Source organism: Populus nigra, chromosome 14, assembly GCF_951802175.1.
Source record: "Populus nigra chromosome 14, ddPopNigr1.1, whole genome shotgun sequence".
Classification (NCBI taxonomy): Eukaryota; Viridiplantae; Streptophyta; class Magnoliopsida; order Malpighiales; family Salicaceae; genus Populus; species Populus nigra.
The window spans coordinates 5586952-5602715 of NC_084865.1; the positions used below are offsets into that span (position 1 = coordinate 5586952).

At 32.1% G+C, this 15764-nt stretch overlaps 1 protein-coding gene across 1 annotated transcript; it reads left to right on the forward strand.

Moving 5' to 3' along the window:
* Window positions 1-1940: 1940 nt before the first annotated feature.
* LOC133672783 (probable WRKY transcription factor 13) lies at window positions 1941-5643 on the forward strand. The gene is made up of 3 exons (XM_062093311.1): window positions 1941-2596; window positions 2928-3149; window positions 5101-5643. The coding sequence occupies exons 1-3, from the start codon at window positions 2289-2291 to the stop codon at window positions 5270-5272; spliced, it is 702 nt and encodes a 233-aa protein (XP_061949295.1). The 5' UTR covers window positions 1941-2288; the 3' UTR covers window positions 5273-5643.
* The last annotated feature ends 10121 nt before the right edge of the window (window positions 5644-15764 follow it).

The following is a 15764-nucleotide window of genomic DNA, read 5'->3' on the forward strand; positions in this document are numbered from 1 at the left end:
TTATTTTTTTAAAATGAGCACCGGATGGACGAAGGTAGTTATTGAATTCAGTATCTCATCCTTGATTTTATTTTGCAAGAGTAATGTATAATGATCCACAAGGTCATCTTGAGTTATTATTAAAAAAAAGTACGCAATTAATATTTATTTCTCTCAAAACATATTCGCTGCAAATTTAGCCATGGACAAAATTTCCTACTCTATTTTCCGTAACTTTCTTTCATCTATTTTTTTTTAATTATTTTAAAATATGGATTATATCATCCATTTCTTCTTCTTCTTCTTCTTTTTTTTAAAAAAACTTTACTCTTCCATTATAGATTTAGGTACTATCTAACATTATGATCCAACTATGCTTTAAAAAAAAGATTTGTTTTTTTAAACTTAAAAATAATTTTTTTATGTTTTTAGATCATTTTGAAATATTAATATTAATAATATTTTTAAAAAATATATTATTTTAATATATTTTCAAGTTAAAAACACTTTAAAAATTAACTTTCACCGTACTCTTAAACAATCACGATTGAATCACTTATCTATATTGTAGAACAATATCAAATAATTGTACCAATTAAACTATTATATGCCACCATAAGGTTCATTTTGAAATAATTATTACCAAATCTATTGCTTGAATTTGCATGGTTAATTGTAAGTCCCTACACCTAGAACAGTTTCTGTGCGCCTCCGAATTTTAACCATCATATTGAGTCTTAGGTGATCTCCTTGGCTCACTCTTTTCCACTAAATGAAGTTAATCATTCAATCCAAGTTAAACTACGTTGGCCCAAGTACAGCGACGACATAATTCGTTTTCAATTAAAAAGAAATACAATCTGATCATGGCCGTGGCCATGGCTATGGCCTGGATTGAGAAACAAAAGGAAGAGAAATATTATGATAGCAATAGAATTACGACCCCCAAAAGAGTTCATTTTTAACTATGAAGAACTCAAGAAAGCAACGAGGGCTGTTGTGTTTAATTGGAGGGATCATATACAGCAACATAATAGGTGGATGGTTTGGAATTTGAGAAATGGTGGGTAGATGCGTGGGGTTGGTGGAAGTATACAGACACACAAACACATGTGTGTGTGTGTGTGTGTATATATATATATATATATATATATATATATATATATATATATATATATATATATATATATAAGGTGAAAAGGGCTAAAAGTAATGACAAGGGAGAAAGCTGAGAAGCTTTTTTTTTTTTTTCTATGCAAAAAGTTAATAGGGCCTCTCTCGTCAATCATAATGATATCTTCACCGTCGTTTCAGAGTGAGAGATTGGCATCTAAGATTCATCATCATTGCTGCTGATATTTCTTTTTGGTGCCCAAAAGAAATAAAACCCTAGTGAAAACAATTTAACAAAAGAAACCCTACACAGTGATTGCTTTTTATCCTATCATTTAGGTATCATCTCCTATTTCTTCACTTTCTGGATATTTGTAGCTTGTGAGTAATAATTTTCTCATGGGTTCACCTGTATTTGATGGGTTTTCTCTCCTCTTGAACCCATATGTTTCTCCATTTCTAATTCTTTCGCATTGAACATAAAGAATGAGTGTACGCAGAGAAAATCCAACAGCCAGCCAGGTATCGTTGGCATATACGCGATCTAAAAAAAATTTAAGATTTTTTAAAATAAAAAAGAAACAGATACCAAGTTTTTTCCGGGTGGATTCAACCATTTGTCATCTATTGTTGACCTCTACGCCCTGGAGAAAACAGGAAAATTCCATTTACCCGCTAAGGACACGAAAATTCCAATTCTTTCGAGGGCAAACAGTAAATGTGGTGCACAAAATCACTTAGAAAGTGAAAAAACCAACTTCATTTTGTAGAAAGTCTATGCACTTTTTAGTGTTATACTGTATATCGAAGTCACAGGCTTGTTCCCTTTTTATATATTGTCTTCCTATCCCCTTCCTCAACTGCATCAACTAAATCAAAAGTTCAAATCAGAGGAGCTAGAAAATTTTAAAAGGCTCTTTTGCACAGAGAGAGATAAGAGACAAAAGGGAGAGCTAAAAGGGAAAGTGGCTGGTCATATTTATAGGCGCACTCGGGTTCATATCTTGATAATTCTCTCTTACATGTTGTTTATAGGAGTTTGAGAGAACAAACCTCCATGTTTTTTGTTTTGGTTATTTAATTTTAGACTGCTTTCACACCTGTGATCGGATCTCCCTTACAAGATTTTCTCCTATAAAACGAACCAAAGGTTACTGGTGTTCTATCTTCAGGGGAGAGAGAGAGAGAGATCAGAGATGGCAGCCGCTCCCCAAGCTACAGTACTAAACCAGCAGCCCTTGTTTGAAGATCAAGAGATGCCTACACAAATGGGTTTCTTCTCTTTTCCTTCACACTTGACCTATCCTCAACTGGGTAGTTGCCACCAATCTTCCAAAGGCTTCATAATACCTCCTTCACTTGCAGCTGATGCACCTTCAACCACTAATATCGCTGAAACCCTACTACTCTCGTCTGCCACTCACAGGCAAAGAGAGGGCACTATTGCTTCTGATTTGGGAGGACCCCATCTTCTTTCCTTGCAAAGATCTCGTGCAAATCTCTGGTAAGAAAGATCACTCTTCTGAGAAGAAAATCATGCTAATCATTCCCCTCCTTTAACTGTTAAAGAAGCAACTATACTGCATGAATATACTCTAGGTCTTGGATTACCATTTAACCTCCTTGTTTAGCACTTGTAATAGATCACATCTTATAGAAGTCAAATGTTAAAAAGATAAGACGAATGTATGTTTAATTAATCCATGCATAGACAGGTAGTCCTTCAATTCATAAACTTTGTTTAACCCAACCAAAGTAGGTATATATATTTATATATATTCATGCATGCACTACTCTTTCTCTGATCTACTAGGGTCTGTTGAAATGGTTTTCAGGGCATGGGGAGAGGTAAATGAGTGCTTGAGCAGAAAAAGGAGTGGTTCTGGAGAAGATCATCTAGGGTTGTCATCAATAAAGATGAAGAAGATTAAAGCAAGGAGGAAAGTGAGGGAGCCCAGGTTCTGTTTCAAGACCATGAGTGATGTAGATGTGCTGGATGATGGTTACAAATGGAGGAAGTACGGCCAGAAAGTGGTAAAGAACACACAGCATCCCAGGTTAGATATTCAAATTAAAGATCAGTACATACTATCACCTAATAAAGTTGGATATCACTTTGGATTTTAGCTTTGCTTTAGTAATTGTATCCCACATACACATGTGTTATGTTCCTCTCTCTCTCTCATCATTGTTGTTGCTGTTATCATTGTGGTTAGGCTTTACAGTCTTGGCCAGGAGATTTTTATGGTTAAATAGTATGTGAGATATCGATCATATTGATGCATCATTAATTGACAATAAAAATAATTGAAGAAAGGGACCAAAAAGAAGTAATTATTAACTTTTTAAGACAGAAAACTGAGATAAAGTAACAAAAAATGTGCAACAGCTGATCAATTATAATGGCGTTTGCCAAGGAAAGTAGAAGATCTAATTTAAGCAGGAATTCTAAAAGTTAGATGATATCATAATAGCTGAATCCTGAGCGAACATTTTGGTCACATCGAGCTATCCATTGTTTCATGCTGTATACTTCAAAGGAATATGGGAAGGTACGAAGAAATCCACCACCGGTTGCCGTATGGATCTGAGTCCGTGAAGTGTACTGTCATATCCTTATGCCATACATTACATTGTGTTTATGTTCATCTATGTCCCACCTCTTCATCACTAAATTTCAACTCAGCATGTAGAAGAGCTGGTAAAGTAAATATTTTTTTACAAAACAAAGGCACATGCGCGTTCAATTCGCAGCCTGCATGTGGGCAGTCAGGTTAATTATGGAGGTGTAAATTTTTTTGTCTAGTGCAGTCTCTTTGTCCCCTTCCCTGACCTGCTTTACGACGGGGGTGGACATTGCAATGGAGAGGTGAGAGAGGATAAGAGACAATTTCAGACGAACACCTCTAGAAGAGCGCCTGTTTTGCAGTGCATTATAGTGCTTTTAAGCAGTTGCATCTTGCTTTTCTTTGGTGACCACACGTATCAAATTTTCTTACAATGCAGAAGAAAATTCTACAGCAATGATATCGGTTTTGAATTTCTAAATCCTGCATAATCATTTGGAAAAAAAATCAATTCAATTCTGTAGTTTAGAATAAATCACTTTACAATCTTTGGATTACTCGATATTTGTATATTTGATTAGAATAGATCTTTGAGAGGAACACAAATATATGTCACTCTTTTTCTTTGTGGAAGTAAACGGCTGCCTGAAACCAAAATTCTAAATTTGAAAATCTAGAATCAGCAGATTAGGGGTGAAATTAAGCACACTCTTCTAGCTGCGTTAAGTCTCTACTTCATAATATTTTGGGAGTTCAAGGCCTTAGTGTTATGTCATCCTCTCAAAAACATCATTTGGAGAGGATGCTATGAACTATAGCATACTCAAACAATTTCGTATGCCCAGAACTTTGCCTCACTGCTGCTTATATATATATATATATCTTGAAATCCCCCCTCTGATCATTAATTCTTGGGCAAGCCATGTGCCACGATGGAATTTGCACAAACTTTTCATGCTCTAAAGGTGCCTGCCAAATTGTATAAAGTTTTCTTGATGGTCATGATTGTTGAAAATGGACGCAAGTAGTGATGCTAGTGATGTGTACGTGCATACATACCCTTAAGATTCTTTCATTTTTCAGGCAACTTTCTGCATTTTTCCAGGAAAAAGAAGGTGTATTGTTGCATCACTTCCGTACAGTATATATCTCAAGGGACGATCTAAATTGAAACAAGGGTCACATGCAAGTGCTCTAATCATTTCTTTCGGAGCATGTCTTTCAAGTCCTATAACCATAGCACAAGCACAGCTACCAGTCGCATCACTCACACTTTGTTTCTAATCAAGTCAAGATGACAGAGATTATGCTAGGAAAACCATGCCTGCATAATACATAAATGTCGCTAGCTAGGCTTCAAGCATTTCGTCTAGCGCAGTTAAGCTTGCTGCTAGTTAAATGCATTCAGCTGGGTGACTATTTCTTATGTTTTTCCATGCAGGAGCTACTACCGTTGTACGCAAGATAATTGTCGTGTAAAGAAACGCGTGGAGAGATTAGCTGAGGATCCACGGATGGTTATCACAACCTACGAAGGCAGACATGCTCATTCCCCGTCTCTAGATCTGGAAGAGTCACAAGCTCCTTCTCAGCTTAATAATTTCTTCTTTTAGCATGTTAAAAGAAGTCATCTTAATCTAGCCTCTGCAAATGGTGTGCATGGGGTTTTCTTCCATGGTGCAAGGACATGGAAAAAACAAGAGAGCGATGTGGGCGCCGGCCGTGTTTGTCAGGCCGCCTGCTACCTTTGCCTAATTAATAAATAAAAGCTTACAGTTTATGTTTTAGGGTTTTTTTTCCGAGTTGGTAGTCTACCGGGTCTTGGGTCGGGTCAAAAAGAAGAATCAAGTGTGAATACCTATGATTAGTCGTCTTTCTAGATCTCTCTAGTAAGATTGTTGAGTGCTTTCAAGCCATTTTCATGTGCAACTTCCTATGTTCGTCCGCTTGAAAAATGAAGACGCATCTGAGTTCCTCCCCTTTACATTTGATGATGACATGAGATCTTACTTGCCGCGTGCCATACACGATTTTCTTTGCTGCGTTTCTGTCTTCTTTTTCCTTTTTTCTGGGCCTACTATCTGACTTTTACCTGGGCCAGAGTTGCCTCCGGTCTCTCCAGCCCACTACTAATTGTAAATTGTAAAGAACACCTAAAAAAGTCACTTAACTTCTTAAATTACTTCTATTATACTAGAAGACTTGGATTTAATTACGAATTCAGCCCCCTCCATTTTTTTTTTCCTATTTTCTCTTCTTTCTTATTTTATTTTAATTTTTTTTCAAATTTTTTTTTGAATTTTCTTAAAAGTCATGTTTTTTTTTTGTTAAATCCAACCCTGTATTTTTTTTTTGTTAAATCCATTCTTATATTTTTTTTTATCTCTCAATCAAGTTGTTTTTGAAACAAATAATTAAAAGGAATCGTCAAATGCAAAAAATTTGTCAATTTTACTTTTTTTTTAATTTATTCTTAGATTTTTCTTATTAATCAGACAAGATATCTTTGAACCGACTAAATTATTTAAATTATTTTAAATAAATTTTTATATATTTTAATTTTAAATTTAGATCGAACAAAAGTTTTTTATAATCTAAATATTTTTTTGTTATGTAAAAAAAAAATTAATTCAACCCCAGGAGGATAGCTTAGCTAACGGGTGCTTTTATTCCTTCCTATTATTATCTAGGATTAGAATCCTAATAAAAACTATATATAAATAAAATTATTTCAATAAAATGAGTTTGGACAACTTATTAAGAACTCAGCTGGAAATAAACCTAGCTGGAACTATCATTACTAATTAAAAAGAAAAAAAAAAACGAAAAAACAAACAACACTAGGTAATAGTAATAGGTGGCACGGAGTGGCGTTGGTCCACCGCCTCCGAAGGCCTTTCTTCTTTGCTTTGCTGTTAACTGACGGAAGCTGAGAACTTGACCCCACTGTATAATTGGGCTGAGAGACTATGACGTGGATTCTGATTAACGACGATGATGCAAGAAGAATTGGGCCCAGATCAGCTTAAGGACAAATGACAAGTGATCTCCTTCCACGTGTAAGCCCTTCGTCCCCAAAAGAGGAAAGCCTCGGCTCGTTACTATGCTGATGTTAAATTCTTCAGAATACTGATAAATTGGATTCACGTCTTCTTATTTTAAAATTCACAACTATTTTTCGAATAAATTTATAGAAATAATGTACATTGAAAGTGATAAATATCTAACGTCAAGAGTTTATAGAAATAATTCGATCTTTTTTCTGATAAATATTTCATAATATTATATATTTCTAATTAAATTTTAATTCTAAAATGAATATAATTAGGTTTATATTCACCTAACACTTGTCCTGTCATGGTATAATTAGGCTTCGTTTGTTTGGGCCAACCGCATGGTTGGCCGGAAAACAAACGAAGCCTTAGATGTTTATGATTTGAACCGTTAGATAGAGTGGCTCCCTTGAAATCTCCTCCTCTTTATAGCTAAAAATTAATGGATTGTTTGTTTGACCACGTGCCAATTTCATCAAGTCAAGTGACAAGCAAGAGGACAAACATATAGAAAATCATGAGGATGGAATATATATTTCTGTGTGTTGAGGGAAAAAAACTAAATGTAGTGTTGTTCATATTCTTTTGTGTCTCTCTCAAAACATGAAAATATATAGACTTGAAAAAGAATATCTTGAAAAATACAAATAAAAATAACACTTTTTATATCTAGAACCATGCATATTATTCTTTATAGATAATAATGATTAGTAATAAATAGTAAATCGAGGTCAACCAGAATAGTTTGATTGGACCAAACTCGAGCTCGAGCTTGATTGAACATGATGAAGAAAAGAAAGAGAAAGAAATGAGAATGATAGCTTGATTGGACTATGACCCAACCAAGTCAAAAAAATCTTGGTGGGGTTGTGACCCAACCGAGTTTTAACATACTTCTTTTATATATATTATTGTATTATTACTATTAAATATTTATTTATTTACTTATTTAATACATCATATATGTTATTATTATAGTAAAAATGCATGTTAGAGAAAATCTTAAATTAATTTTGAAAGATATATAATTTTTTTTCATATAAATATATTTTCGAGTTTGAGCTCAAAAGAGTATTATATATACAGAATAAAGTTGTAAAAACAAAAGGATGATGATTATCAGGCAAGCTAAAACCCAAATTTTCGTCTTCTTTTTTTAATACAAGAAAACTAATAGAAAAATTATTCGGTTTGTATTCTATGACAATTTTTCTCAGTAAATAGTTACAGTTTGATTAATACAAGATTTATAATAAAATAAAATAAAAATTCATATATAAATTCATCCTTGAGTCGTGCCCAAAATGTTTTCATGACTAGTTTTCGCTCAAGTATATTCCAGTTTAAAAACTCACAAGCAATGATAGGAGTTGAGCATCCTACAAGTCGTCCCCATGTAAATTAAACAGCAATATCCCACAGATTAATTAAATACTAATTAGGTTTAAGCTGGATATTTGTGAAGGAATATAAATAAATCAAACCCTTCTGGGGTCAATATTTTTGTGGAAGAGACCAGAAAACGAAAGCAGCTTATGATAGAAGGCGACGTTGCATGCAGTGTAAGCCCTCAAGACAGAAACAGATAGCCCATTGGCCAACCTGTGATCCGCCATGCGCGTGTCTTCGTGGAAGCTATGGTTTAGGCTATTTTAGCCACAACATTAATTCTCAGGAAAATTGGCCCTTCCTCCAACAATCTCTGTCTCGCACACCACGCTTGTCTTTCGAAAATGTCCCGTGTACACACACGAGCCAAATTGAATGCTCTCTTTCAGAAAGCTACTGCCTGTTTCTTTCTCTCTTTTTTTTTCTTTTTTTCCAAGCAAGCAATAATGTGTCAAAATAGGGAATTCTGTTGGGTATAGGCTGTATTATGTGCAGTGTTGGATCCGGAAATAAGAACTTCGAGGAGTTACAAAATCTTTTTTTCCTGGAAACAGTAATATGTTAAGCTTTTGGAGATTAAAATAAACTTTTTAATGAACAAAACAACCATATTTGCCAGTTCTTGGAGAAAGAGAGGTTGAATATGTGAGGAAATGTCGTTTAGGAGTAGAGGTTGGAATAAACTTTAAATTTGAAGGGATCATGCTGGAAACTTAAAGGAAAAAAGGGACTAAATTAGATACATGTTTAAGTATTGAGGGCAGACTTTTTTATCCTTGGAGTCTGGATTCGTCGTTGATTGTGTGAGCGGGTAAATCTCCCGTGAATGCATAACATGTTGGTTTTACAGTTGTAATTCACAAGATAAATGGTAATCAAACGGATGAGCCGTTTTTCTACATATACATAAATAAAATCGAGACTGGTTTTAGGTGGTGAAGTTTCAAGACACTAGAAGTAACTTTAACTTGTGTTTTTTTTTATCCAACAACTTGCATTCAATTCATGTTATTATTATACAATATACTAAAAAAATCTCAATATCTCTATTATTGTTTACCTAGATACAAAACATTGTGAATTAAAACAATATAATGGCACAACTATCATTGCCATAAAAAGTTGCAAATACTGCAGAAAAAAAAAAACCCAGTTATCTTTTCATTGAGATACATTTGACATTGAAGGGATGGTTTGAAAGAAAACGATCAGTGCAAATTTTGATGGGGCATGATGGGCTACAGGCCCCAGTCTGCAGACACCTGGCACTGGAACTACCATGTTCTAGGCGCTAGGGTCAGACCCTGGCGAGCAGGTCTATAAGCTCACACGCCTGGGGTATGCAGAACCCCTTGCCTGAGGTCTGCAGCCACACACGCTGGAGTTGTAGACCCGCTTGCAGAATCGCTCGCCTGGGTCTCTTCTGACCCGCGTCTAGAGTCTGCAGACCTCCTAGGGTTCCAAACCCATACGGGTAAGTCTGCAGACCCTGCAAAGAAAACAATAAAAAATATATATAATAACAATTATTGTTGTTGTTGTTGTTGTTATCGTTAATAATTTTTTAAAAAAAATTAGTTCTATAAAAACTTGGGTCAAACAAGTTTAATATTATTATTCATATGATAAATATTATTATTTTTATTATAAGTAAAAGTATTAATATTAAAAATATTATAATTAATATTATTAATATTAAAAATAATATTATTTTTATTATAAATATTATTATTTTGATTATATTAATACATTTGTAAAAAAATATTATTAATATTTAAAAACAATAATAGATTTAATTTGAAGGGTGAAATTAAAAATTGTTATTGTTATTGTTATTATCATTAGTAAATATTTTAAGAAAATTATTATTAACTTCAAAGAAAAACCATAATTTTTAAAAACAATATTAAAAAATATAAAAACTTGGACAGACAAGTTAAATATTATTATTTATATTATAAATATTATTAAATTAATTAATATTATTAAAATTAAAAGAAATATTATTACGATAAAAAAAATATAGATTTTATGTTAAGGGTAAAATCAATTATTATTGTTGTTGTTATTGTTGTTAAGTTAGGGGTGGCAGGGACGCAGATCCAAATCACTTGGGTCTTGCAGCCCCACCTAACCCAAGGCTATGGGGTGCGACGTCCGGATCCATAGGTAATACATCTGTGTTCAAACCAAAGCTAATGGATTAGCATCAAAACTCAATTCTCTTGGGTCCAGTGTCAGGATTCAAAACTAATGCATCTTGCACGGTACCCAATTCTCTGGGATCCTGTGTCTGGACCCATTGATAATGGGTCCAGATAATGTTTTTTTTTAAATATTACTATAAAAACTTGGTTAGACAAGTTTAATATTATTATTAATATGATAAATATTATTATTTGTATTATCAATATTATTTTTATTTTTATTATAATTAAAAGTATTAATATTAAAAATATTATCATTCATGTTATAAATATTATTATTTTGATTATAATTAATATTATTAATATAATAATTAATACATTTTTAAAAAATATTATTAATATATAAAAACAATAATAGATTTGATTTGAAGGGTAAAATTAAGAATAAATATTACTATTATTTTTATTGTTAATATCATTAGCAAATTTTAAAAAAGAATTATTATTACAATTGAAGAAAAACCATAAATTATTTTTAAAAGATTAAATAATATATGAACTTAGGCAGATAAGTTAAATATTATTATTAATATTATAAATATTATTAAATTCGTTAATATTATTAAAATTAAAATAAATATTATTACGATTGAAAAAAATATAGATTTTATTTTAAAGGTAAAATTAATTATTATTATTATTATTATTATTATTATTATTATTATTAATTTGAGTCAGACATCCCCTTCAAGAACCAAGAACATTGGCGCTGAAAAGGGGTGCCTCACCCAAGTTGCTTGGATGTATCAGGGAAGCAGACAAAAATCACTTGGGTCTTACAGCCCCGCCTGACCCAATGCTCTAAGGTCCGGATTATGAACCCAAGGTTGTTGGGTGGCATCCAAACCCAAGGCTAATGGGTCCGGCATGGAGACCCAAGGCTTTTGGATCCTACGTCCTTATCCAACTCTAATGGTTTCGAATTAATATTATTATTAATATCATAAATATTATTAAATTTGAAATAAGTTTTATTGCTAAGAAACAATATAGATTTGATTTTAACAGTAAAATTAATTATTATTATTATTATTATTATTAACTTGGGTTTGACATGTCCTTTTAGACCTAAGAAACTTAGAGATGGAAAGTAGCAACTGATACAAGTGGCTTGGGAGTGGCAGTGGCGCAGACCCAAGTTCCTTGGGTCTTGCAGCCCCACCTGGCCGAAGACACTTGGGTTCAGCGTTCGGATCCAAGTCTAATAGGTTCGGATTGCAACCAAACCCAAGGCTTTTGGGTCTTTTATTTATTTAGGGTCTAAAGCTCTTGAGCTTGATGTTACAGCTAGACCTAAGGCTTTTGGATCTTAGGTTTTTTTAATATTATTTTATGAAAAAATGTTGGTCTATTACATAGTACAGGCCACCTAACTGGTTATGTCTAAAATACCATACGAAAAGTTGAGCACGAAGCGCTATTTTTAAGTGTATTTGGTATTATGATAATTTTTACAATTGCAGTTTTAAAAAAATAAGTTAAAAAATATTTTTAGTTGTGATTTTAAAAAATTTAGTTTTTTTTTAAAAAATGGTTAAAACTATTGTGAGATGAATTTTTACATAAAGAATAAATGGAAATTAGGTCTATATGAATTAAAAGCAAGTTATTTTAGCTTGTACAAAGTCAAAGTTTTAAATGTATTTATATATGGGGTCTTGTGCAAAAATATATATAATAAGAGTTTATTTGTTTGTGTGAAAGACTTCTTGTAATTTCTCTCAACATTTTTGTAAGAGAGAGAAGAGTTTTTTTTATCTTGTTTTATTAAAATAAGTAGTATAGTGATAAGAAGTGAGTTTAAAAGCAAGTAATATGATTTATATGTGGGTTTACGATGTAAGGAAGTGTTCTGTGAGTAGTCACACAAAATGTAGAAGCATCTTTGATTATTTTAGAGATAAATGGTCATAAAGACCAAGGGACGGATCAAAACCGTTTGAGATTTTTCTTAGGGATATTGGAGATATAGAGAATTGAATGTTTTTATTGAAGAGTTTAAAAGATGTAGATACAATTCTTGAAACTAATTCAGAGAGTATTTGATATCAAGCAAATCATCAAATATGCAGTCTTTCTTCCTTACATGCTCAGGGTTTTAATAAAAAAAAATTTTGGAGATATCCTTGGGTAATTAGAATTTTTTTTTTCAATGCATGACATTTCTCGGTGTTATATTCTTGGTCATGGGGAAAGAGACAAAACTTGTTAGAGATCCTTGTATTTAAGCCATTTTTCATAAGAGGTGGAGTTTACATGAAGTCCTTTCCCTTAATGACGACTAATATCTTAGCACATCTGGTGGTGAGAGCTATGGTAAGAAGCTCGAGAAATTTTAGGTAATCACAACATTCTTTTTTCAGGCTATGGTAGAAGATTGATGGCGTTGTGAAGATTAAGCTATCTAAATATATCAGTGTCCTCTCCTGGTCACACTTGCTTTCTTTACTTGAATATGGTTCTCCAATACTTATTTCATGTTAAGAAGAGTTATGTCATAAAATATATATAAGTATTCTTACGATGAGTAGATGTAAACTTAGGTTCAAGGTTGTGATACCACACCTTAGTAAATCCAAGAAAATTTAAAGGAAAACTCTTACACAAAGCATCACAAGCTCTGTGATGCTTCTTACATTTTACATATGTTCCTTAGAATCAATGAGGTCATCATAGTTATCTAGATTATTCTTCGCATTGACACAATCTTTCAAAAAGTGAATGTGTAACACTCTATAATAAAGTAAAGATTCTCTCACATGATGGGAATGGTGTTTAAAAGATGGTGCAATCTTGCATTTAGAATTTTTTTTTTTTTATCAACGAGCATGCGAGTAAGAGTTAAAAAAGGATTGATAGAGATAGTCACGCTTGTGGTTAGAATCTGTGAAAAAGTTCTTTTTATAGCGAGAGCGATTCCTTTGTAAAGGGAGTTTTGTGCATACTTCGCACATCATTTTGTCTCATTCCTTTATAAAAATGGAGTTGTCTTTATGTATCCGGTGCATGTAATTGAATTGTGTGTTAAAATTTTTATTGATAGAATAAAAGAGTGTGAAGATGTTTTTGTATGGCTAGAATAGCTTTGTTAAGCACTTGCATTTGATAAGTGAGTTGTTGAAGATCTAAGGGAGCTAGAGTCTTTGTGGTAGGGAGATCAATAACCTCCCTTGTCCTAAATTTTTGTCAGACATGGAAAGAGTTTTAGTGGGTAATGATAGGAAATGAACTTACTTTTTGTTCAATTTCCACGGGCAGCTCCATTAATATAGTTGTGAAAAAACATCACATAAAAAATGAGCTTTTCAAAAGCTACGACCTTGGGCTAAGACGCGTAAGCTTGATATGGGCTTTATACTTGAGCTTATTGGCTGTTGGGATAGAATAATGATTGAAAGTTTGCTTAAAAAGCAAGTCCCTCATGGAACAAATGACTCTATGATACTTTAATTTAGTAGTTGTATGAGATGATTAAGAGAAAATATAAATGTAGAGAAGTGTGGAGTTTTGAGAAAATTATAAACTATTATGTTCACCTAGTGACCCAAGATATTTATGGACCTTAGTTCTGTCATCTCACCTCGAGAGTTGCATGAAAATTGATTGATGAAAATGTTGGTGTCCACCATTAGAAGTAGTGTCTAGCATGTTATTGGTGAAGTGATTGGTTAATGTTAATGATTGGTGCCCATCATTGAAAAATTCATGTAAATCTCCCAAATTTTGTAATTTTCAAAATTATAGATACCGAATGAATAGTAGTCATTAATGTTTTTTGGCGGTTCTCTGAAAAATAGCATTGAATTTTGTTTTTATATTAATTATAATAATGCAGATATAGTTTTCTCTTTTCAAAACATCCATACTAATTAATTAAGTAATAATTCAAAGGGTGTGGAAAAAATATTGGTTTCAACACTCTTGTTTAACTAGAGATAGATCATTATGGATTAGCATAGTGATTTGTTTTTTTTTTCTAGTCCCTCGATTTTCTTGATACTTAATTAAACTATAAAGAATTTTTTTTTTATTTTAATATGGAAAGAAAAAAAAAGTAAAAGATATTATAAAGAAAAATAAAGGGTTACTTTTCGTTCTAAAATCTAAAAAAAAAAAAAGGATTCGATACAAATAAATAAATAAACTAAAAGAAGTGTTTTTTCCTCGTTACATCCTTATAAGTCTAAATTGATGTTCAACCAAAGCAAATTTATTAAGAAATGAGAAGATTTAAAGATAGGGGACTAAACTGAAAAATATAAGCAAAAGAGATGGTTTTTATAAGCTTGGTCCTAAATGTACACTTTGGTCCTCCAACTTTGTAAATTATAAATTTTTAGTCCCTGATAATTTATGAAAATCAATTTTGATCCTAAATTTTATTTTTCTTATTTTTTATCCATTGTTTGAGAGATGAGAGAGAAAGTGGCTAAATTTTTATGGTAAAAAAAAATCTCGATTGAAACCTATTTTAACCATAAAAATGGATGATTTTGGTGTCAATAAATTTCTTTTAATGATATTGTTTTATTTTATAGTACATGTAAAGTTCATGCGAAATCTACTCATTAATTGGCTAGGGGGTAAAAAGAAATGAATTGAAACATCAAAATTCAAAAGTACTCTATCTTGGGATCCGAGTTCTTGAAATGGTTCATTGAGGAGGTTGACTTGAACATTTAAGCACTCAGCATAGTTATTAAACCCGGCTCAGGGGTTGACCTGGCTAAGAGATAGGGCCCTGAGTTTCATGGGTCAACTCAAATCAACACGGAAAAATTAAAAAATATATTTAAAACTTTAATATTTCATATGAAAAAAATAATAAAAAAATCCATGTAAATATAGGTTATACATATTGTAAATAATGAAGTTTAAAATAATATTTTAAAAAGTTTTTTATCTCACATTAAAAAGATACTATATTAAGCTTTTAAGTTGAAGTATTTAAACCAAAAATATTTTTTATCCCACATTGATAAAACATAACTTTTTTCTTGGGAATATAGAGTATATATACTAATGGGTTTCAAATTTCACATTGAAGAAACATAATTTTTTTCTTGGAAACTTAGAGTATATATACAAAAGGGCTTCAAATCCCATATTGAAAAGATAGTATGTTATCCTTTTAAGTTGAAGTATTTAAACCAAAAATTTTTTTATCCCACATTGAAAAAACATAATTTTTTTCTTGGGAACAAAGAGTATATATACAGAAAGGCTTCAAATCTCACATTGAAAAGATTTTATGTTATCCAAGTTGAAGTATTTAAATCAAAAAAAAAATTCCACATTAAAAAAACTTAACTTTTTTTTTTGGAATATAAAGTATATATACTAATGGGTTTCAAATCCCACATTTAAAAGAAAAAACATCGGGTATCGTCCGTGTTTTTCCAGGTTGTTGCCCCAGCTAGTCTTTTATTAAATCCGGACCGGTCCAGCCACCGGGT

Bases quoted from the DNA above. Each gene is read 5' to 3' on its own strand.
- LOC133672783 (XM_062093311.1), top strand. From the start codon at position 2,289: ATGGCAGCCGCTCCCCAAGCTACAGTACTAAACCAGCAGCCCTTGTTT. The intron at 2,597-2,927 runs GTAAGAAAGATC...AATGGTTTTCAG, and splicing joins AGATCTCGTGCAAATCTCTG to GGCATGGGGAGAGGTAAATG. The intron at 3,150-5,100 runs GTTAGATATTCA...TTTTCCATGCAG, and splicing joins AAGAACACACAGCATCCCAG to GAGCTACTACCGTTGTACGC.